At 41.9% G+C, this 23,843-nt stretch overlaps 1 protein-coding gene across 1 annotated transcript in view; it reads right to left on the bottom strand.

The window, feature by feature from the left end:
- Positions 1-877: 877 nt before the first annotated feature.
- Positions 878-23,843, bottom strand: part of LOC103148688 (Krueppel-like factor 7) — a 44,604-nt gene continuing 21,638 nt past the window's right edge. Inside the window, exons 2-4 of the mRNA XM_007567564.2 lie at positions 18,595-19,198; positions 10,547-10,670; positions 878-4,916 (exon numbers count right to left, since the gene is read on the bottom strand). Of these exons, the coding sequence (XP_007567626.1) occupies positions 4,865-4,916; positions 10,547-10,670; positions 18,595-19,198 (780 nt within the window). The 3' untranslated portion in view covers positions 878-4,864. The remainder of the gene's footprint in view (positions 4,917-10,546; positions 10,671-18,594; positions 19,199-23,843) is intronic.

Here is a 23,843-nt window from a genome sequence, read left to right on the forward strand (position 1 = left end):
TAAACTCACATTCCCGCTGTCGTCCATCGCACCAGAAGACAATGACGCTCTAAAAGCGTTCCTACGACACGTGGCCTTTACTGAAAAATGGCTTCATGGTTCTTTGTGTCATAATGGGGCCTCTGCAGCCTCACGCAGACGATGTAGGGAGGTAGATAATATGCAGTCTGTCTGTAATTACAGATAAAAGTACATTAAGTTCGACAGATACATGTAAGCTTCTTGATGAGGGTGCCCATTTCAATTAGGGAGCATTAAATGAAACAAAAAACCTTATGGGAGTTTCTCACTGCCAGACCCAAGGAGAATTAATACACTGCATAGGGCCATTTACCAGGGAGTAATTACTCCCTAATTAGCTATTAGTTATTCGATTACCCTTTTATCAGTTAGTCATGGTCAAAAGGCAGGAATAGTGGATAAGTCATCACCTTGGTTGGTAACAGATGTAATTAACACGCTGTAGCTCCCTTGGAGGGAGACAACGAGAGCGTGCACCGAAGCAAACCGAAGGTATTCCGGCTTATTTCCTGCGTTTGATCGAAAACGGAGATAAATCAGCCGTTCTTTTCATTCCTCTTGGGCTTAGCAGAAACAGGAGGGTGTAAATTAAATTTTCCCATCCTCCTTTTGACTCGTCTGTGTTCATGTTTAGCTCTCAAACTTGTGGCCAGACCTCTAAAAATGCAAAAAAAAAAAAAAAAGGAATGTGTTGGTCAGTGAGAAGAAAAAGCAACGTGGTCGGTCTTTGTTAGCACGCTGAATGGGCTCCTTGATTGAGACTCGATAAGAAATCGGGGGAAAATATCCAGGGTGAAGATGGGTGATTAGGTGGGCATTGTCGCTCGGGGGAACAGACCAGCCGAAGAAGCAGGAATACTCCATGCCAAACTGCTTCTACCATTTATTACACATAATTACATTCTTAAATAAAAACGATTCACCGAACAGTTTCCTTGCATAGAGATATTACAATACCAATTTAAAAAAGGAATTATGAAACAAACCGGTAACAAAAATAAATCTTTCTCATTTTTCCATAATAAAGAACATTATCGTACTCATACGTCATAATATACAAATGATAAATTTGAAACACTTTGTACAGAGGAACACAAACAGAAGGACAATAGAGAGGGAAAAGGGATCGTGTCGGGGAAAATGGAGGGAAAAGAGAGTGTGCTGGTAGAAAAAGGGGAGGTGCGTTTGATTTAAAATTCAGACCTGGTGGAAACGGAGGTGGTGTCACACATAGTAATGTATGTAACCCCCACACATTCTGCAGAAAAAGCTCGAGCTGCAGTCTCAAATGAAAGAATTTTTTTTTTAAATCAGTGAAAAATACGAGGAATGAGCAGAGAATGCGTCTATAGGTGTTGGTGAAAAGTGTTTACAGAGTCTCAGCGGCGGTGTGTGGATATTGTGCTAAAAAAACCCTACTGTACAGACTTTATGATCATGGTAGAGCATGGTTGTTAGGACTGTAGACAGGTAAACAAAAACATCAGATATGCAAGTGATTTTTTTTTCTCTCGAAAGAAAAAAAAAGTCAGAGTGCAAAAAACACAGACGAAGAACACACAGGCACAGCAGAACTGAATCAATCATTAAGATGACACGGAACGTAAACGCATCCTCACAGACGACATGAAGACTTGTTTTTTTCAACCCTCCCCCCAGAAAACACATTCACATTTCGAGATTTCAGTTTCCTACGACTCCTGGAGAACAATTTTGTTTTCGTCAGCTGCCCAAAAAGAGGCGGGCTAACATTTCAGATCAGCTTCTTGTTAAAAATTCAAAGAAAGTCAAGCAAACAAACATGAAATCCCCCCCAATGTTCTTGTTTAAATCCACAATTTCAATCGATGCGGAACAGTCTCCAGCTTATATATAAACACACAGATTCATTCAATAGAAGCATATCGAACTTAAATACTGAAACACTCACATAGAGCTGCCATCAGTGGTCAGGAGTCACCTTAGAAAAGGTGAAACTGCCATTCTTCGTTTCCTCTTTCATGTACAGTCAGAAAATTACATTACAGCAAATCTGCTTGAAATTTGAAATGTTTACGCTGTTCGCTTTATTGGAAGAGTCATGTTTTTGCACATATGATGAAGAAAATGCAGCTTGGATGGCCTTAAAGACTTAACAAAAAATACATAAATTAATAAATAAGTTAGTTGTTTTTCAAAATCTCCAGAGTAAAATATGTCACTTTTATAGTTTTTGAAACTGTGAATGTGAATTGTTTGTCCGTGAATGTTTCTTAGCTGGGACTGGGTAGGACTAGTAAAGGGCGTGCCAAATCATGTAGCTCCGCCTACATTAGCGCCACTCAAAACTCCAAACTGCAGGCTGGCATACTTTATTCTAAGTCATGTTAGCCAAATAAAAAGTAAACCTTGTGACAAACCTTCAATCAGCTTGAAAAGGGATGCTCATCAAACAAAGCTATCATGTTGAACGGCATTGCTAGTTTCTGCCAGTTTAGAATATTTTTCTTTCACGAGTCGGCTGCACTTTTTGCTAAGGTTTCTAACGTTTGGAGTAAAATTTGAAACTACAATTAGCAAAAAAGTGTTTTATGTGGTAATCTGTGCAGTGGATTTGTAAAATGGTCATTTCAGAGTTTTTGCAAGATGGCCACTGCTCTCAATATAATCTGCTACACATCAAACATAAGAACTAGTAAGTTTTGTTCTAGTGCTGCTTCTGCTGTTCCCCACTTCACAAACACTTACCAACTCTGCTCATCCTACCTTCCTCAACTCCTGACTGTACATTGGACACCTTAAACAGTGTTATCTTTTTAAACTAATTGGAACAGTTTCATGATATGAGACAATGAGATTTTTCTAAGACGGCTCAAGCAATTGTCCTGTAATCAAAGGTTTTTGGACTAAACATTTTCATAATTTGGCCTTTCTTCAAGACAGCTGGTGTTAGCTGGAAAATTTGTGCTTTAAGATTTTCAGTCTTCTTTGTCCCATCAAAAACTCTAAAGTTTGGTTTTCTAGATCAGGATTGTGTGACTTATTTCAGCTTTACCCCCCCAACACATATATTTAGAGCTGTAACCCTGACGCAGACATTTTACTCTGAAGACTTTTCCTTCAAGGCAATAAAACAGCAAAATCAAAGCTAATCAATTGACATCCAAGCTTGTGTGCAATCTTATGTCCATCTCAAATGCATCTGTGAATTTAAGACATCTAAGAATCGGATTTTAGTTGTTTCTCTGACATGAGAACGGCCATGTTACACAATATAAATGCTAAACATCCTGGTGTGGATGTTTGACTAGTTGTGCGTGTGGGTTTCACTCTGCCACAGTTACATAAGCTGATGGGGCAGTTACCATTGCTGACTGAGCAGATCCACCCTCCCCTAACCCATTTTAGCCACCCACTGAAAATCTGCACTCATGCTGGTCCATGAGAGCCGTTAAAATGTCAAAAGCTACCAGCTGTGACCAGCCAGTTTCTCCAAGTCCAGTCATTTTTCCCTAATGTGAAAAAGAACAGAAACAGTGTCTAGTATGGTCTCCACCACCATCCTCCAGTGTTTTAATGGCTCTTGCAAAAATGGCCAGGATTGCAACAGATACATTCACATTGATTTTCTCTGACAGGGCCCAATTGATTGATTGAATGTGCCTTCCTAAGCTTCAGTCCTGCGGGGGGAAATATCAGCATTCCGACATACATGCTGGTCAGGGAGTCAGCAGAAATCTTCTTGGATGTACATAGAGCCAAATTTAGAGAGATGTCCAATACATTTTTTTTATTTGAAGTCAAGTCAGAGAGACGCTTAATTGGAAGAGTTCTGTAGGAATGTGAGCTGGACCGTCTCAGTCCAGCGGCTTGGTTGGTGCCAATCACTCTCAAAGCCCAAAGAGATCATTTCAGGCATCCGTCTTTTCTTTCCTTCTGGCTGCATCCATTTCCTGTGAGTTCTTCTCCTGTGAGGTGTCTATTTAAAATGGTCTTTTTCAAAAGAGTAACAGGATCTGTTTAGAAACAATATAGCCTTTAAATACATAGTGATCTCGTTTTGTGTTCGGTGTGCTGTCGCAGTGGGCTAGCTGCTTAAACTTGTGCTCAGGTGGCACATGAAAGCCAGTATTTCATTTGGACATTGGAGCACTTTTTTTGTTTGTTTTTTCTTGTTTTTTTTTGTTTTTTTTTTGTTTTGTTTTTTACAAAAGTTGAAAGAGTCAATTGTGCAACCGTTTTTGTCAACAACTGATAAGATCTCAAGAAGGAAACACACTCTTCGAAAGCTGCCTTGCATCTCTCCAGACGGTCAGTTTCCTCTGACGTTCCCGGAGTTGATAAGTTTGTCTCAGCAGAAGTTGATCTGGGGTGGGGGGTAAGTCAGTGCAACAGACAACCACACATCGGTGCAACACGTCTCTGAGGACTTCAAAGCCAGAAGAGCAGAAAGATCCATTTGGCGTTTGCCCAAAACTCTAAGAATGATTCTAAAGGCTGTGGCAGGTTTGACAGGATGAATGCTGAAAATCTATTTGAATATGTGGAATTTCTGAAGAGTAGGAATGCTGAAAACGTGTGACTGTACAATTGTTGAGCGATGCAGCTTGATCACTCATTGGATGAAGAAAACAAAGAGCTGCCATGATGTCCTCCACCAACCCCTTGAAGTGTCATAGACAGGGTGTTGCCATTCTGTATTAGTGGACCAAAAAGGTTTGAGCTCAGTTCTGCATATGATCAGGCAGCCTATCTGGTCCTCCCAGTGTCTTCCAAATCCACCCTCTCTGTCTTCCTCTTGTTAGTTTTCAGCTGTCGATAGTCCATCTCCTCCTTTCGCTCCCATTGACCTCTCGCCGACTCCTCAGATGTGTCTTTTCATGTGCAGCGCCAAATGATCCGACCGCGAGAAGCACCTGCAGCCGAAGAAGGAGGAGAAAACAGAGAACAGCTTGTTAGCTTGTTACTAAAGCATGAGGAAGAAGTTTGTTTTGTAGATGGAGCTAAATGTTGCTGTTAGCTAGTGAGTGCTGAGCCGCTAATGCGCACGCAATTAGTATATGTGTAACTAATTCATAATCAGCGTTTTCAGCAGAACTCCTAATGACTTCAGCTGCGCCATGAATAACTAGAGAGCCTGCAGATGGATCTGTTGAAACAGTGTTGGGGGGAGAGGAAGAGAAGGAGAGGAGGGGAATAAAAGGCGGCATGCAAAACATGCGCAGGGAAACGACAGCTAAATTAGACGGCTCGAAGCCTCTCATCTAAAAAAACCAGCCTGGTGGAATTGCTGGGGCGTCGCTCCACGGTGAAAAATGAAATTGCTCTTGTCTTTTGTTATCAGCGAGGGGTTTTTGAAAAATGTTTGCGAAAATGAGGATTTCAAGCTGATTGCCACAAACTGACATAATAAAGGCTTTCAGCTGGCTCATTCCTGTGCCTGCTTCCACACACACACACACACACACACACACACACACACACACACACACACACACACACACACACATTTATGCAGCTTTTATCAGACCCTTAAATTTTTTTTCATATGCATGTCTGGATAAACTATGCTTCCGCTGAGAGTTTGTAGAGGAAAACAACTGCTCCATTCCCATGAGAAGTGCTTTCCAAATAAGAGGGTTGCTTTGTAAGAGATAACAGGGAGCTGTTTGCTTTGGTAATTGGTGTGTAAGAAACATTTGAGAGGAAGAGTTATTTTAGGGTGAGTCTTATTTCACTATTGATCATTTTATTTGCATTACCACTTCCCCTTGGCCTCCTCATTTCACCCATTTCAAGAAGGCAGTGCATTGTTAGCCATCACTGAGTCCTCTTGCTTAAAAAGATCAGAGACATGGTAGAAGTAGTAGTTTTCAAAGTCAATTCTAATATTTTTGACTTCAACTTTTAAGCCTTTGAGAGACAAGTCCAAGTGAAGTCTCTAAAAGGTAAGTCAGTCAAATCTCAATTTGTCAGAGGGCAAGTCTGACTTAAGTCCCAAGTCAGACTTGTATGGGTCCCAAGTCCAAAGTAAGTATCAAGTTTTTGCAAAGAAAGTCAGCATCGAGTTTTTCATTTTTTTTTAGGAGAAAATCCAGGCGAAGTTTCAAACTTTTTGCCCTCAAGTCTTTCAGCCCAAGACCAAATCAAATTTCAGGTCTTCATTGACTGGAGTTAACATTCCCCCATTGAATACATGCACAAGGTTTCATTCAGTGATGAAACAAAATTCATCTGATTCAATGGTTCTGATGGCTTCTAGAATTTTTGCCATGACAAGGAAGTCTTATTGGGTATGTTTTCCACATGGCACTGTTTGTTGCTATCATAATCTCGGGGCTTTTTTCTTGAGATCCCGCAGCGGACGTCCCTTTGGACTGAGGGCCTTCATCTGTCTGTCAGACAAAAGGACTTCTTCCAGGAGAATGCCTGTCCTCTTTACACCTCCCATGGTGCATTTGCAGAATCAGATGTCACTTTGAGACCATAGGTTCCCTTCGTGACACCATCTTCATCCCAAGGAACAATGCTCCAACCAGTCTACTGGAGACTAAGCATTGTTTGGCTTAAAATCAACAGAAATATTTTTCTTGGAGAAAGTATCTGAGAAACAAAGGACATTTTCCAATTACAACATTCTGTTGCATTTTAAACCTAACAAAACTGTCAGACAGAGACTGTTTTACACCATGTTAATCATTAAAAACCAACATTACGGAGGAGGTGACCTCAGGTTTCATCTTTCCAACACCTACAGTGCAGCTTGGACTCGTCTCTCCAGGAGTTTTAACAGCTTTTCACACCTTCAGAAATGTGACCAAAACAAGTCACGCAGCAGGGTTAGGGATATGTTTGGCGCACCAAATGAGAAAAATAGAAGTATTGACCTAAATGGAGGGCAGGGCCAATGACTTATATTTCCTTAATTATTCATTCTAGGACCTTAATGGCCCTATTAGTGTGATTGTTCAGACTACAAATTATACCCTGAACAAGGGTTGCTTTTTCCAACCATTGTTCAGAAGTTAACAGGCTTTTTGGGTGAGAGGTGAAACATCTTCAAGAATCAAGAGAAATCTTGTTGCCTTCTACTCAAACACTTAGGATATTCATGTCCTGAATGACTGTGGATCTACACCAGCAAACCCCAACTCATGAAATCAGGCTGTAATATCCAAACTATGGAAAATTATCTAATGATGCATATTAATATTTATCTCCAGAATTCATTAAAACACCTGACTTTAGTATATTGACTGATATACAGAAGTTGGGTTCAATGTTATGAAATGAAATTAGAGGGGATAAAATGGTAACAGGCAGGTATGATTGTGAGGAGGGACCAACTAATTTGCCCTCTCTACATCACAAAAAAACTATTAGTACTCCCTCCTACCCACTTACTAGCATAAGCAAACTACATGTAGTGGTTAAGTGGCAGGGCAAAGGGCATTTACTGCTATAATAAGTGAATATGGCTGAACTGAATCAATGTAAAGCAACCAAAGACAATAGATGCCTATTTGATCTTCACCATGAAAATTATATCCACGTCTTCAATTGTTGATTGTTTTTAAGACAATCAACAGTTTGTCCTGTCTGCCAAACAGACAGGTTGAACCTCCATGTCACACCACTTTCTGTCCTACCTTTATGTGTGTGTTTACCCATACACACTCGTGGAATGAACAAAGTGCTACGGAGTCATTCATCACTGTTCTCGTGTGTCATTAGGAGTGTGTGAGTGTGTGTGTACACTCTCGGAGACAGATGGCGAAGTATGAGTCACGACTTGGGGGCACGACACCAGCTGGCACACCGTAGGTCTGTCTCACCCCACAACACCCCCTGCAATCCTCAATCTTCCTCTCGACTTTTTTTTGTCTCCACTGTTTCCCCTCTTCTTTAATCTCAGCAGGGGGCATGTGTGTGTTTGGGTCTTTAGGCTGGAAGGGCTGGATGCCTTCTGACACATGACAGAGGTGGGCCCAAATTAGGGGTGTGCCTGCGGGTGGAGGTGGGCTCGTGGTGGGGAGAAATACTGTACTTACAGTCTACCCAGCTGGGACTTGATTTAGCTGTCGCTGTCTGGCCTGCTGTTCATTAACACACACTCAAAGACCCCCCAATCTTATCGACATTAGGGAAAGTACCCCAGGTGAGAAGGGATTTCTTTTTGTCCTTTAATAATGAACCTATGCATGATTCAAGAGGTCCCATATTCACTAACTTCCTCCATTGTGTCCAATTTCCACACTGTCGCTGTACTTAAAAGCTCCCATACAGTTGATAGTTTACGCCGCATTTGACAAATGGATGACATCTTCATTGAGTTCCATCCTCATGAATAACTTAAGATTGTTGTATATAATTTACAGAACGATCAACCTGGAACTATGCTGCAAAAAGAAACCAAAATATCATTAAAATAGGTTATTTATTAAGAAATTTGGTGACGGTTCAAATAAAAAAAAAAAGAAATAAATAATAATAATAATAATAATAATAATAATAATAATAAAACAAAAACATTCTTTGTTACAATGTAGTATTAGGGCCAGACTAAGAAAAAAAAAAGATTAAATGCATTTACAAGAATAAAGTTGCATGATATCATATGAGTTTATTTATGTAATTAAAATGTTTTCCTTAGCTTGCCCCTAATACTCCATCGTACCTTGTTATTTTGGTCATGATATGCATAAAAATATACACAAAACCTTGCACAATTTTCTCAAAATATTTTAAATCAGTTTCATCCAGTCCTTGTATTTTCAAACATTACATTTCGCCAAAAAGAAATTACAAAAATCTTTTATAAAATCTGAAGATGTTTTTTATTTGTAATAATATAGGTCACAATATATATAATATGTCTGTATCTATATTTCAGAGCTTAAGCAATTCTTTTTGTAAGGAAGAAATACAGTAAAACTTTGAATGAGTATGTAAACTCATAGTTTCCGAGTATATTCTGGGCTAGTTATTGTCATTTTACTTCAAGAACCAGCAACCAATTGGATATCCAGTTAACTTTTTCGATGAAATGCTTGTCTTGCAGTGTTTTTAAATATTATTTAAATTAGTTTTTTGGTCACTGAAGTTAAAGTTTCTCCTCTGTTACTGTTGTGATGATTTTTTTTTACACTTATATGTTGTTCAGTATATTTTGCATGATGAGTGACTGATTTACAATTATATGTTAAGCATAATTTACATGGTGATTATTATTAAATGTATTGAACATGATTGTATATAATTACAAAGATGAAGTGGAATATATTTAAGTGTGAGACATGATTTATTTGAATAGAGGAAGTCTTTTATTTTGAAGAATGCTTAACAGGATCTGGTTCTGTTTTGTCACTGTCTTGCTTTTGTTGATTTTTGGTTGCTAGGTTATGAACAGCTGTTGCCGTTATCAGCTGTCGCCATTTTTTTCTTCAATAAAAACTGAACAGAAAGGTTCAGTAAAAGACATACGAGCCTCCGTCTTGTTTGAAGAAGCTTTACTCCGTAACAGTTACCACTTTACCAAACTAAAGTTCTGTAAAATAATTTGGGGGCTTGCAAAAATGTGTTTTCTTACAGGAATTCTTTTTCTACTAACTAAAACATGGTTTTATATACAAAACATGTTTTTATATATCAACACTTTTGTGCTTATAGTAAATTAAAACTTAATTAATATTAAATTACTGCCCAGATTTAGAGTATATTTTAAGTCAAATATATTTTTTACATTTTACAAATTTTACAAACAATATTTTTTAAAGACAATGAAAATCACTTTCTCACTGTAATTACTGCGCTTCTTTCCTATCACTTTAAATTCTTCATGGATATCAGAGAGCCATAAAAAATGACTTTAAATTAAAACAGAGATTTTTCTGTCTTGTTAATGCTATGAAAAGTAACCCTGGACCAGTGCTTCAGTACCTGACTTTTTTGTCTTGTAAAGTGCATTAACACAACATGTATTGTATATTAGCACAGTCTGGATATAATGACAAAAAAAAGCAAAATAACATATTGGCTATTTTGGTGCAATAATGGTGCAATGCTTAAAAATACATTTCTGCTTGAAAAATGTAGTGCTCCTTTGGTTTTGGTAAGTAAAACAATTTCAGTAAATGATGACTGATCTTATAAAAACTCCACCTTACAGGTCCAAAACAGAAGATTAATATGTCATAGACTTTTGTGTGATGGCATTAATTGATTCCACACCTTTTAGCACTTTTGCTCCAATCTGAAAGCAGCCTCCATATCAAGGCTCAATCCAGTATTAATATGCAGCACCAGGCTAAATGTAAGCAGAGTGAGCACTCTCTGGGTTCTCCCCTGAAAGACTTTGCAGGTTTCAAAGAAGCACACATTAGTAATCCTGCCAGCGCACTTTCAAACTGGGTCAGAACCAAAACAGTTTAGAGTGTGTTAGTAGTATCTGGTAGCAAACTTTGCAGAAAACACGAATAACAGCAGGAAAATGGGAGAAAAACACATCAAACGGCGTGAAAGGAGGGAAAGTTGTGTTTTGACAGACCTGTCACAGTGGTTGCACTTAAAAGGCTTGGCACCCGTGTGTTTGCGGTAGTGCCTCGTCAGCTCGTCGCTCCTGGCGAATCGCCACTCGCAGCCCTCCCATGAGCACTTGTACGGCTTCTCACCTGGAGCATGAAAGTAAAGAAAAAATATAGATAAGCACCACTTTCATCACCCATCATATTCTTATTTAGTTATGAACCACAGCAGCAAATATCAGATTTAAATATACTCAGCACAAAAAAGAAGGAAATTTATGTTTGGCTGATATATCTTGGCAATGCCTGATACACTGTTAGACAGCTAGTTGGTTCCCTCTTAAATGGTTTTATATTTACGAATGTGTAGAACTGGCAGTGCCAAACAGCTTTTGGTGGAACCAGTTTGGCTTCCACCAAACTGCTTGGTGGAAAAAAACATGAAAATGTTTTTTCCAGTCCTCTCAATGGAAAAAACAAGACTTGTCATTAAATGTGTTTCCATCGTTTTGCTGAAGTCTTGCTTTAGAAGAGGTTGATGGAAACGGTAGAATTTAAAATAACTTCCACAATTTCGCAAGAAAAAGTTTTTATACTCACTTCAGCTGGTTTTAGTTTTTTCCAAAAAAGAGTTGAGTCATTAATGGAATATGAAAATATATCTGCTGAAAACGTTCTGTAGGCGCGCATTCCAATTGCTGTTCTGTCTCTACGTCTCCAGACAGCAAGACAACAATTACAACTTGAAATGTGTGGTCCATGCTAGTTAGCAACCGCTACATCATGTTTATCACAGCCATGCGTAGAATCAATATCTGACGAACTCACGCTGCGCGTAGCCCGGTTGATCCGCTCTGAACCGTGCCAAATTCGCATTTTCTTTTTTCTGTTTTGTGACATTTTAAAAGTTCGCTCAAAGTTTACATAATAGTAAGACTGAAACATAACTGATGTTGTAGATATCTGCAGGCTTACGCAAGTCCAATTTGTAACTATTCAGGACAGCACCTTAAATGAAATTTAATACAGAAAAAAAACTATAAATCTCACAATCAAGCATTGCAAAAACTGACCTTTTTGGGGTCCGTTTGAGGCTCTTGGCAGCAACTTTGTGCTAGTTATGCAAAGGGTTAGGGTTAGCAGCTACTTTTGCCTGACAGAAGAGTCAAGCAAGAAATTAAACTCCATATACAAGATGAAATAGTCCTGCCATGACAACATTTGAAACCTGTGATTAATGTGTTTAAGGCCAACACTTTTTAAACAAATTAAGACATTTTATAGCCTTGAGTTCAGATACATTGGCTGAAGAATGAGACATCATCCCAGGGCAGTGTGTGACCTGGCTGGTGCCAGACTTTCACACATTGCTAAGGTCCCATTTGTCAATGGAGTGAATTGTTAAACTGTCAATGCATCTTCTTCCTTCAGTATTCAAACATCCAATCTTATAGCCTGTGCCAGTCAATAGTCACTGACCGGCAATGGCATTTCTTTACAAATTTCTTGTGAATTTCCCTCTGGGATTAATAAAGTATATTAATTCATTCATTCATTCATGGGGAAATGAACATAGTTCCAACAATGTAAAACTTACTGCCAAGGTGCATTGGAAAAAGCAAACAAATAATCGTATGTGTGTTTGTCCTTTTTTAGGAGACTGAAAATATAACAAAATGTTCAACTGGAATGGAGAAGCTCCCACTGGTCTACGATCTTGCTGAACATGCAAAAGAGCAGAGAAGGGGTTGCAAGAAGTGGAGCGGTAGAAGGGAGGGTGGGGGGGATTAGAGCCAAGGTGGATGAGAGTCTGGGAAGAGAAGGTGAGATGAGTGTGAGTAGGAGAGAAGTGCCGCAGAAGTGGATTAAGGCAGGGGAGGCTGCAGATATGCCGGCAGGGAAAGAAGAAGGAGGAGGAGAAGAGGGGGTGGTGATAATTAGGCCAGTCACATAATGGCAAGGAAGCCACAATACACCAGCTGCGTCCAGCTCCGAAGATGTCAACTGCATCAGTCACATCCCATCTGGTTGAATCCAGACACACTGACCAGCACAGCTTGAGTCCTTTCCACACCAACGCCAGCTTAATCCATCCAATGTGACCATAAAGGAGACACAATCGATGGATCAACTGCTGTCAAGCTCTTGTTCAAAGACGGCGCTTGTTTTACGGCATTATCGGTACCACGGGATGTAGAAATTCCCAAAAAAAAAAGAAAAAAGAAAAGGAAAAATCTATGTTTGCACAGTATGTCCAAGCAAACAAGTCAAAGGGAACATCTGCTGCTAATTCAGTGGGAATCAACAAGAATCGCCAAGCAAGCCACAAAAAATCTAAAGATGAAACAGATCTCACAACGTATGCTCGGTTCAAGGACTGTGGATCAGCCAGAAGCCATGTTGAGGAACACTTAATTAGCAGGACTCAGAGACGTTAGAAAGGTGTGAAATGAGGGGTCAGGGGTCCGACCACTGAGGAGGAGATGATCTCCAAGTGATGAAAAGATTCATCTTCACTCTGCACTTCTGCTATTTGCAGAAACATCTCTTTGAATTTCTGAGGTAAAATTTTAAGAGTTTTTGCCACATTGGTTAATAATGGATAAACAAAGTACTGTATGCACAAAAAAGTTTAGTGATTACAAATAATCACTAAACAACCACAATGAATAGCATATTTGATCAAATTTAATGTTTTCAAACATAAACAGGTCAGCTTTTAAAATGTATTTATGGACACCGTTTCACTTTTCAATTACAAACAGTAGAACATACATTACATATGGTGCCTTTCATAAAGTATTTTCCCCCGTACAGATTACATCTGGTTTGCATCTTTTTCAGACATGAATTCTTCAGATCAAGCAAAATTTAACAGCTGACAAAAATTAAATTAAATGGAGTAAAAGCACTTCAAAAGTATTCCTGCCAATATATAATACCCTCACTGTTAATAAACATGGCACTGTGTCTGACGAGGTTTTGCTAGGTGTAATTCAGTTCGCTTTGGTTTGGTCTCAGCAGTTAGTCCGGTTCCCTGGACCCGGTCCTCAGCAGGTCTGACCCCTTCCGCCTCTGGCCAATGAAATCCCCAGGAGGCAGGGATGCCTGTGTGTGTTGCCTAGCAATGTCTGCAAGGGGGAGGGGTGCGTCGCATCTGTACGTGTGTGAGAGTGTGTGTGTGGGGGGGTGGTGGTGAAACACGAGGAGGCAGCAGTCGGCGCAGCTGGCTGGATCTGGCACCAGCACACCGCCACGCCGCCGGCCAATTAGCGAGCGCGCTGGCAGAGCGCGGAGCCAGTTGCTTGGTGGTGATAGTGGTGGTGGAGGAGAGGGGCGGGGCGGCAGCCTGCAGCAGTACACAGCCACTCAAATACTGACTCCTCCAACCATACACTGCTCACGTTGCCTGGCAACAAGCCCCCCCACCACCACGGCGCTCGTCTCCCTTAAGAAACCGTCCGACAACCAGACGAACGCAGCCGGCTCCTGCTGCCTCTCACCAACGCCGTTCTAGACTGACAGCTCCATATAATCCAGATTAGCCCCAACTCAGCCATAATCAGATTATATTACTGTTAACTTTGGATTAGTTTAATGAAAACACTGAATGAAGATTATGAAGTTAAGTGGATTATTTATGGAAAGTGTTAATTTGTGTGTCAAGAAAAAAGAACTCCATCTGTTTTCCAGCTGCTTTTTTATTCATCTGAGGAAGCGGCATATGTGCAGTCTCCTTCCAAAACACATTTCTCATGTGTAATCTGATAACTGGGTGTTTCCCTGAGTCACCGTAATCCCATTATATGTAATCTGTTACTTCCGATCGCTCTCTCGTGTGCAAGCACGAGCGGCGCCGTGCACGCTGCGCTCCGCTCCGCTCCGCAGCCTCTCAGGTGCCAGCGCTGGAACTTAATTACATTCCCTCCATTAGCCAGAACCCGGGCAGAGCGTCCGGGTCTCCCAGGTCATTACAGACGCTCAGGCTGGGACGGCACCGCAGTGAGGGAGAGGAAAGACACAGGTTAGAGGGGAACGACAAAAAAATAAAAGGGATTTTCTGTTTGTGATTAATGAAACAGGCAACAGAATTTTGGCCGTTTTTTTCTTTGCAAAGTAGCTCAGTCAGAGTTGACATGTAGGCAGGAGAGGGGCTGAATGTGAACATCAGGTGTCAAATCTTACATCTAGATTTTGACTGAACCATTATCACATATGGCAGTTCAAGCATTCAGTTGTAGTTCTGTGGAGGATGGATGGATGGATGGATGGATGGATGGATGGATGGATGATGAACCTCTAGATGTATGGATAGAAGGAGATCAGTTGACCTTAGTTGACCCCACCTACTCTACCTCAGCAGTAACCTTTGTCCATGAAACCCTTCCTGCTATGCTTCCTTTATGTATAATTATGAAATAGTTTCTTCTTCTGGACTTTCTGGGAATCCTATTAATAAAAATCACATTCTTCAAAGAAATAGAGCTAATTTATTTGCTGTTATTTAACAATACGTTATCGAAACATGGAGGGTGAAGAGGAGAATGGCAGAATGTGAGCAGGATGAAGATGAAAACATGCAGCCTGGCGGTGTACTCCAGAAAGACGTGCTTTAAGGAGGACAGAATGGAGGATGAGGTAAGGTAATGAGAAAGAAGACAGAAGGCAGAACAACCCAACAGTCTTCGTTTTTTTTCTTTTTTTTTTTTCACCCCGGCCTCAAAATCTAATTGTACCATTCCTTATCTGCCATAAGCCTATTCACAAAAAAAGCTCTACAGGGCACTGTCATTTCCACTCAGCCCGTCTAATTCCAGATTAAATCGTAGCCTTTTTCCCCTCGTTTGGTAATTTATGGAAATAACAACTAAGAAAAAGAGGATTTGAGTAATGACATCTTTAAACTTGTCAGGATAATGGCTCAGTGAATGAGGGAGCCTGTGGCACTGTTGTAGGCTCCAAAGAGGTTCTGTACTGTACCTCCCCCGTTTGTCTCCGCTTTGTTCACCCAGCGCCTCTATCTCTTCTTCTTCTGCTCTTCGTCTTACTTTTGTTTCCTTTTGTCAACAGTTTCTCCTTCGTCTTCCTACCTCACTGCTTTGAGTAACAAGACAGGTTTTCTTTCAGTGCAAGGCTCCGAACAAGAAAACTTTGGCATTTGATATTTTTTAAATTAGGAAATTACAAACTTATTCAAGGTTCAGTACTTCACAGATTTTTCTGAGGTAACTTGACTCCAAATATTTGCAAAAAAAGTTTAGATTTTCCTCGAATTTCAGCAAAAAATTGAAGGCACCGTTTAAAATACAAAATTATGTATGGACCATGTTGGAGAAATGAATTCCTTCCAAATGGATTTCAATAAAGTCCCAGAATATGAAGTCCATCTTCCCACAGCATGATGCTGCGACTGCCATGCGTTATTATGAAAATGGTGCCCAGGGTGGTGGTTAGCAGCAGCTAACAACTGTTAGCTGCTACAACAGGGTACTAATGCCAGACTAAGAACTTTTTAATTAAACACTTATGTAAGAGCAAAAATAAAGTCAGAATATTTTCAGAATAAAGTTGTAAAAATATGCGAACAGTTATATCAAAAGGAAAGAAGTTGTAATAATGTGAAAATATTCATAATAATACAAGAGTAAATTCGTAATACAAGCGTAAAGTCATACTATACATGGATCTATGTTGCTCTGTAAATCCTCTTTAAATCTTTAATCTTGCCATTTTATTACTTTAACAAATAAAATATTTAAAATATTTTCTGACATAATCAATCGTCTCCTTCTTGAAACAGAAGTACGTTTGGGCCTCTAATCGCAGTGCTCTTGAAAGGGGGGCCAGAGGTGCCATGCTGATCTGGGAGCCTGAGGCCCTGGCTCAGCTGGCTCAGGCCCTGGTTCGGCTTTGAAAACCAATAAAGGAGAAACAGGATGACACGTTTGCACTTCAACATTAAAACTGGCAACAAAAAAGGAGGAAAATCTCGAAATGCAGCCGAGGATTTGTGTTTGACCACATTTAACCGGGATCGCCAGCAGAACGAGCCTCTGCCTGCTGTCCCAGTTGCCATGATGGGTAAATCCCAGCAGCGGTAGACCTGCAACACTGGGAGGAATCAACAATGGCACGTCTGCTGGCCTCTTGCTGCAGTCAAGCCAATGCCTGCACACCACTGAGGGTGTGATCACACATGCATCATGTCTCTGTTATCCCCAGCATGCAAAGGTTGACAACTTGTTTCTTTTGGGGGTTTTTTTTTTTTTTGTTTGTTTTTTTTTTTTTTTCCCTAAAAAACCCCCAAGAAAAGAAAAAAAAACACAGGGGGTGTCTTGCCGAGGTTGCTTTGGTGATCTGTCAGCGGTGCGGGGGGATCCGTTTAGATGGCGGGGAGAGGAGAAATCTAATATGAGTGGCTGTAAGTGTGTTTGGCGTGATGGACGTTGGTTTCTGTATCCCTCCGGTTGGAAGAAACAGCTATATACGTATTAAATGTCAATAATCATCCAATTATAGCTCCTGCGCGCCTTCCTTAAAGGCGGTTGGAGACCAGACCTGCTAAGCGCAATTATTTCTAATAGAATCTGAAAAACACAGTTCTCACCTCAGCAACCAGATCTGAAGCAGAAAGTCTCAGGAGTTCAGCGTGAACGCCCGTCAGAAATCCTGCTAATTAATTCCAGAAACCCTGAGTGTTATCCCTTTGCCTCATTCTATTGTCTTAAAAATGATCCTATCAGACCATGTTCTCCCACCTCGGACCTAAGGAACGAACGGAGGACAGGTGCCTGGGATGAAGCTGGGAAATGGCGGCCTATCCAGGTCAATCCATCCATCATTGTGCAGTTACTCAGTCGGAGGACAGCTCCCTGACAGAGGTCTGAGTGGTTCGGGATTGAGATGGAAGAGCCAGAGAGTTATAGCTTCTGAGCCCCCCTCCCCACCTCCTCTTTCCTTCCTTCTGTAGAGGAACCTTGACAAGGAGGATCTGCCCCAGTATGGCAGGGAGATTTACTTGGAGGGCGATAAAGGAGAAGGTTCTGCCAAAGTCATTCACGTTTTTATCTTTCATTGCTTTTTTTTTGTTTAACGGTGGAACCAACGTTTTCTGTGGGCCTGTAGAGGATCCTCCATAGTTATTAATGTCCTAGAACCAGGAAAGGGATAAAACCGTCAAATAAATTCACCTTTTATTACAATACCAGAATGTCAAAAAAAAAAAATAAAATCCCAGATGCCTCATTTATTGGCACCCAAACACCTCTTATTAAACTCAAATTCCTTAGCCACAATTCAAAATGGGAAAGACAAGTAAACATGGAAGTCAAGTAAGAAAAATACATTTATCTTTCATAGTCAGACATTGAATATAAGAAAATGTGGCCACATCTCATCAGGGCAATACATCACGGTAAGCAGGAGGATAAGCCTTGGAGGGTCATCATATCACCATGGCAACCGCTAAATGCCAGCAGGTTGTTGGAAGGATGGTCAGGGGAATTTTTTTTCTACCCTACCACCACTAACATAAACACAGAGTTTGGGTAAGTCTACTGGACCTTTGCCTTGGTAAGAAACTCTCTGGTATAAAACAAAAGAAGTAAAAAAAAACAAAAAACAAAAACAAAGAAATGACACCAAGACAAGTTCATCAAGCTTAAAAAGACATCCAGAGCAGACATAGAAAAAACAGCCACCATGCTTCTTAAATTTAGAAGAATACAGATAAAACTCAGGGTGCACCGATTGTAGTTTTCTAGCCGATCACTGATCTTTAAAAAGCCTGACCTGTTGATTCTGGTTTTGGCCGATATAAAACTTTTTTGTCTTAAAAGTTTCCAAATATAACGACAAAGTCGTTAAGTTGGAACCAGTAGGGTGACTGTTGTTAACGGAGCATGAGCAGATGCTACTATGCTGTGATTTACTCTCACATTTACTCTCGTACATCAGTGCCTGTTTTTCAGACCTTTGTGGAGGCAGACGAGGTTAGTGGATGACAAAATCCACCTTTCACCTGGAAAACAAACATTAAAGATTAAAGAAGAGCCACAAAGCTTCCCCTCACCTGTATGCGTCCTCTGGTGGGCCTTCAGGTGGGAGCTCTTGGTGTACACCTTCCTGCAGCCGTTGAACTGGCAGCGGTGGATCCTCTTCTTGTTCTCTGGTAGCTCTCCCCCGATTAGGCACGCCGCTCCTTCCTCTTCCTCTTTCACCTGGACCGGAAGCGCGTGTCCCGCCACTAGCCGGGCGGCGCTGAGCCCCACCTTCCTGGCCACAAGTTTCAAGGTGAGCGTCCCGTCCGCGGAGGCCGTCAGTGTCTGGCTGGGTTTGACGAGGTGCCGGCCCAGCTCCGGAGAAGACGGAGGAGTTAGAGAGGTGACGGCGCTCAGCTGGGCCAGGTGGACCCCTTCCGTTCCGTCTGAAGTTTCTGGCCCCTGCCCTTTGGGTTTGAGGTCTTTTGTTGAGGTTAGGTTCTGCCTCATTGGACACAGGGTGACAGGAGGTGGGCTTGGAGGCTCAGGGAGGCCTGGGAGCAGAGCCTCAGACAGGTCTTCTTCACCGTCCTCCTTCAAGTAGGCCGGAGTCAGGAGGCCGTCCAGGTCCTGGTCGAAGAGCTCTGACAGACGCTTGGGCTCCGTCTGCAGGTAACGCTCCAACTCCAGGCAGGTCTGCGGCACAGAGAGAAACACTCATTTACATTCAGATCAGGCAACTTTCAGGCATGTCCGTCTTCCCTCTCACGTACCACTTAGCCGTTTCAACAGCCATTAGATCATCCGTTATGCTCCAACATGAAAAAAAAACCCTGCATGACGCTCTGCTGCGTTGCACAGCTGTCACACGCACAGATAGCCACAATGACAGCCATGATTACCTGAAAACTCCAGCAAGACGGCTGATTAAACCCTGATTGATTGTAACTGCTGCAGAGAAGAGTGGGTAGCAGGGGAAGAAGTCCCAAACTGTGCAAAACCCCCACCGAGCAACATTTTATGGAGCTTTGACGAACCAGCTTCCCCTGGGTAGAGATAGGGAGATTTATTCAGCTGTAGTTATGGTCTGCTTCATCCCTATTACTCCAAACACCTCTCCCTACGGAGAGCAAATAAAAGACTTGCATCCCCTATTCCTGTGAACTGGCATCCTGAGAAGTCTATTACTTCACAACAAGCTGGCAAGACTCTAAGCAGCGAGGGCCCGGCGCGGGGAGCGAAACGCTCCGTGTCCAAGGATGAAGCTATTATGTTTGAGCGGAAACGGCGGCGGTTTGATCCCAGGGATGGTTGTGTTTCGCTTGTACCCGCTAACCCATTCTGACAGCCGAGATGGAGGCTAGCGGCTCCGTAGGGTGCGTGCAACTCGCCTCTTCGTTCTTCGTAAATAGGCACTGACAGACAGGAGTAGCTGGTCCCATTATCAGGAATAAGACTGCACAGACTGAACACATCAGAGACGTTTAGGATCCCACTCCGAACTCGCCTCTTTCCTTGTTTGCACCTTCTAAAAATAGAAGGGGTGTCTGTTGCTAAGGGAGTGCGGTTGCTCCTCGAAGCTATTTCTTTCTAGGAACAAAACAGGGCTTCAAATTAAAAAGCTGTTCAGGACACATCTACAGTGAGAAGTGAAGGTAATGCGCCGTATCTCCTATTCACACTGTACGCCTACATCTTTCTTCTTTCCTGCAGTGAATTGTCTTTGTTGGTTCAAGGCAATGAAATCCCAATAAAATAAGAGGGATTTATCCTCTGTTATGCCTACTTTCAGGGCTAAATTAAGTATTGATGGTGTGGAAACACGGGAAGCAGGGAATATACCAGCACTTTAGCTTTTAGAGTTATAGAAGAAAAAGAATCTGCTCTGTCCGCAACATTATCTGAAAGTATCTTTCAACCTTTCTCGTCACTTCATCTTCAACTCAACCCAGATCGATTTCCTGAATTCAACCTTTTCCTCTGTCCTCCTTTTTCCTCGTCGTCCCCTCCTCTACCTCAGTTGAGGACTAATTATCTTCTAAAACCAGCAAGTGGAAGGGGACTTTATTCAGCAAATTGCTGAGGACTGCAAACCGCACTGTGTGTGCTTGAGGTAGTTCAAGGAAGCAGAAAAGAGGATAGAAGGCGCTAAGCAAGAGACGGTGCAGAGCGGGCGATGAAGGAGAAGGAGTGATGGAAGGACAAGGCGAGATAGGTAGGCAGAGGGGAAGAGAGAGCAAGGGAAGGTCTTGACTTCATTCTCACTGCGGGGGGCGAATCCGCTTTGCAACCGTGACATTTGGCGTAACGGGATCCTGTCAGCGGGCAAACCGCAGGGCCTCGCGTTCGTGCACGCTAAATGTTAGGTTGCGACCCATGGTGATGGACTAGGATGTCGTGTGTGACACAGCGTGCCGACGTTCAGGCATGCACTGTACTTACACCCCAGCATGCATGCGGAATGAGGGACGCTGACAAGGTAAGGAGGATAAAAGAGATTCCAGGTGAGTAGGTGGCAAGTATGACAAGCTTATCATGCACCTTTTTCTAGCTTCTGTGTTCCTCCCCATCACTCCATCAAGCCCCTTCCTGCCTTCCTTAACCCTCTTCCCCCAGGTGGTGGCATTAACATTGTTGCAGAGAAGGTCATGCAGCTGATCAGCAGTTCCTGTGCGCCCGGTGGGCAGTGATGAGGGTACGCTTTACTGTATGCAGCAAGTTTGACCGTGTATGCCCATAATTTGGCAAGTGCGAGTGAATGTGAGTAATTACCACACTCCATGTGCAATTATGCAGCTCTTGTCTGCGCGTTTGTGCGAACACCTACGCGCATGCATAAACATGTCTTCTTGCTGGTTTCATGGCATTGAGTGGGCAACTTGCATCCGTGTGTAGGCAAGTAATCAAGCGCCGAATGTTTGGCACAACAGCCATGATAAAGGAATGCTCCTGGATTAAGTCCAGTTTGGACAAACGCCGATCTGGAGACACTGCAGCAGTTGGCTCCGCGCAAAGCCAGGGTCCGTTTCCTAAAGGGCTCTTGGGATGAGTCCTTTATGGCAGCCAAGATAAGCTGAGACAAATCCAGTGGCTGATCCAACATCCTCGGCTGCTCCAGCAAAGAGAAGCGGCTCTCCGTTGTGGGGTAGGATTGATGAATAATTTATTTCACAATATTGACAAGCGTGACAGCTCTAACCTCTGGATTAAGCTCTCAAGTGGATACTACTGTATGGTTTCACTCTCTTTAAATGGTGAGAAATAAACTCTTGAGTGGGAAATGGATGGATGCACATGTATAAACATGGATGGTTGTTAAGAGATTTTTGCAGAGAGCACCAACAGCATCAAGGAACTAATTTATTCAGGGGAAGTCTTATCAGGCTGCCAGATAGGATAAATAAAGTAACATTTTTCCTGATGCCTCTATGGACCTGCATTGATTCTTTCACCTTCTTTTGAAATCATTAAAGTGTCAAAGTAGGAAGAGACACGCTCAAAACGTAAATCCCTGATTCAGCAACAAGGACTACAGGTTTCCATATAAGGTGATTACAGTGACTAAAGTTAGACATTTTTCCAAGATTGATAAGAGAAAATGTAAACTGATGAAACACTCTGCCAAGCCACAGAGAGCAAGACTGAAGGAGATGACGACATTGCTATCCAGTATTCACCTGTATACTCATGATGTCTCCAAATATTTTCAATAAAGAGTAAAGTTAGAAGACGAAAGATTTTCTTTTGAAGGTAAAACAAAGCTGGCTAACCTCCCAAAACCTTTTGAACATATATATGTTTGGTGTGAATAAATCCAACATGAATTTCTGGCCCTTAAATCCAAGAGTTTGCGACAGAAACATCTGTATCACCTTAAGAACGTGGGACGACTTTTCTTTGTGTTCTAGGTAGATAACATAAACAGTTCCAAATGCTACTTATATTGACTGTAAATTTGTGCAAAAATAATCTCAGAATACCTCTCAAGAAAAAAATCACAAACTTTAGCAATGGCTCTGTTTTTGTTTCCCGCGTAAGCATTGTGGTGAACCCGAAGTGGCTGAATGAAATCCAACGACGATTTCATCTAAACTGTTTGCCATCACAACATTCTGACTGTGATATATCAAAATGCCACTGATAAAGAAGCTGTAGCGAGAGAGAAAAAAGGAAAATCAAATCGTGTTGGGTGCATCAAACCCACGCTGACCTTTCTGGCCATCACCAGCCAGTTTTCCTGGTTTTGTCAGGTAACGTCTCTTGTAATTGGGGAGGCAGTGAAAGGTTAGGAGGAGGCTGATAACGACTGAAGGGATGTGGGCATCAGCGAGGAGCTGAAAGGATCGAGACGTTTCATCTGCTTATCTTTTATGGTTAATTCCTGTTTCTTAAGTTTAGAGAGATGTTGAGAAAGAACACAAGGAAGGAAATAAGGAAGAAAGGACACATGGAATGAAGGAAATGGCATAACGCAATAAAGAAAGTCTTTTCCAGACTGTGTAGGATCCCTGTGCCATGACTATGTTTCAGCTTTAATTCCATTCAGCAATTCAGTGCATAAAGAATTCAGAATAATTACCTCTGCTTTACTTGTTCATAAAGATCTCATATTTCCTTATTCAGGTTATATTTACTACAAAACCATGCATAATTGATACTAAGACAGAAGAAAATACCTGACACATGAAAGCTGTGTGTTTATACAGAACACATTTGTGTTTAGACACCTCAGCTTTGAAAGGCTTGTATTGCACCAGATATTTTCTGAACACCTGACGCTTTCTAAAGTCTGCGCAGCAAACCTGATCCACTTACTTCCACCTATTCCCTTTAAATCTCCACTTCTCCTCCTTCTCCTCCCTCCATCCACCCCTCCCCTGTTCCATCAGGCCCTGCTTCTGGCAGCCCATCCTCTCTCCCATCTCCTCCCTTCACATTTGGCCCGCGCCGAGCCGCCTGCCATCGCATCAAAGCTCCTGCTGCCTCCCAACTGTTAGCGCCCCGCCACGTCGCTAATAAAAAGCCTGGGTTATAAATATGAACAGAGGAGCATGCATATGCCCTAAAGGAGGGCCCAAAACACCACTAAACAGATAAATGTGATGGGAAGGATGCGGCTCATTAATTTTAGGGTGATCGTGTTTGGTTTTTACAGATGCCATGATGGAGACAAGGTGCTATGAATAATATTCGCCTCTTATGGCAGCAGGGTTGAAAAGGGCAAGACTTTTAAGAGGCCCCTGAGCTGGAGGGGGGCCATGCAGCTCTATTGTTAAACACATGGAGGGTGAAGCAGGGGGGTGGAGGGGTGCTGTCACATCTTTTAAAAGACGACTTATGA

Source organism: Poecilia formosa, unplaced genomic scaffold (assembly GCF_000485575.1).
Source record: "Poecilia formosa unplaced genomic scaffold, Poecilia_formosa-5.1.2 Scaffold210, whole genome shotgun sequence".
NCBI classification, from domain to species: domain Eukaryota; kingdom Metazoa; phylum Chordata; class Actinopteri; order Cyprinodontiformes; family Poeciliidae; genus Poecilia; species Poecilia formosa.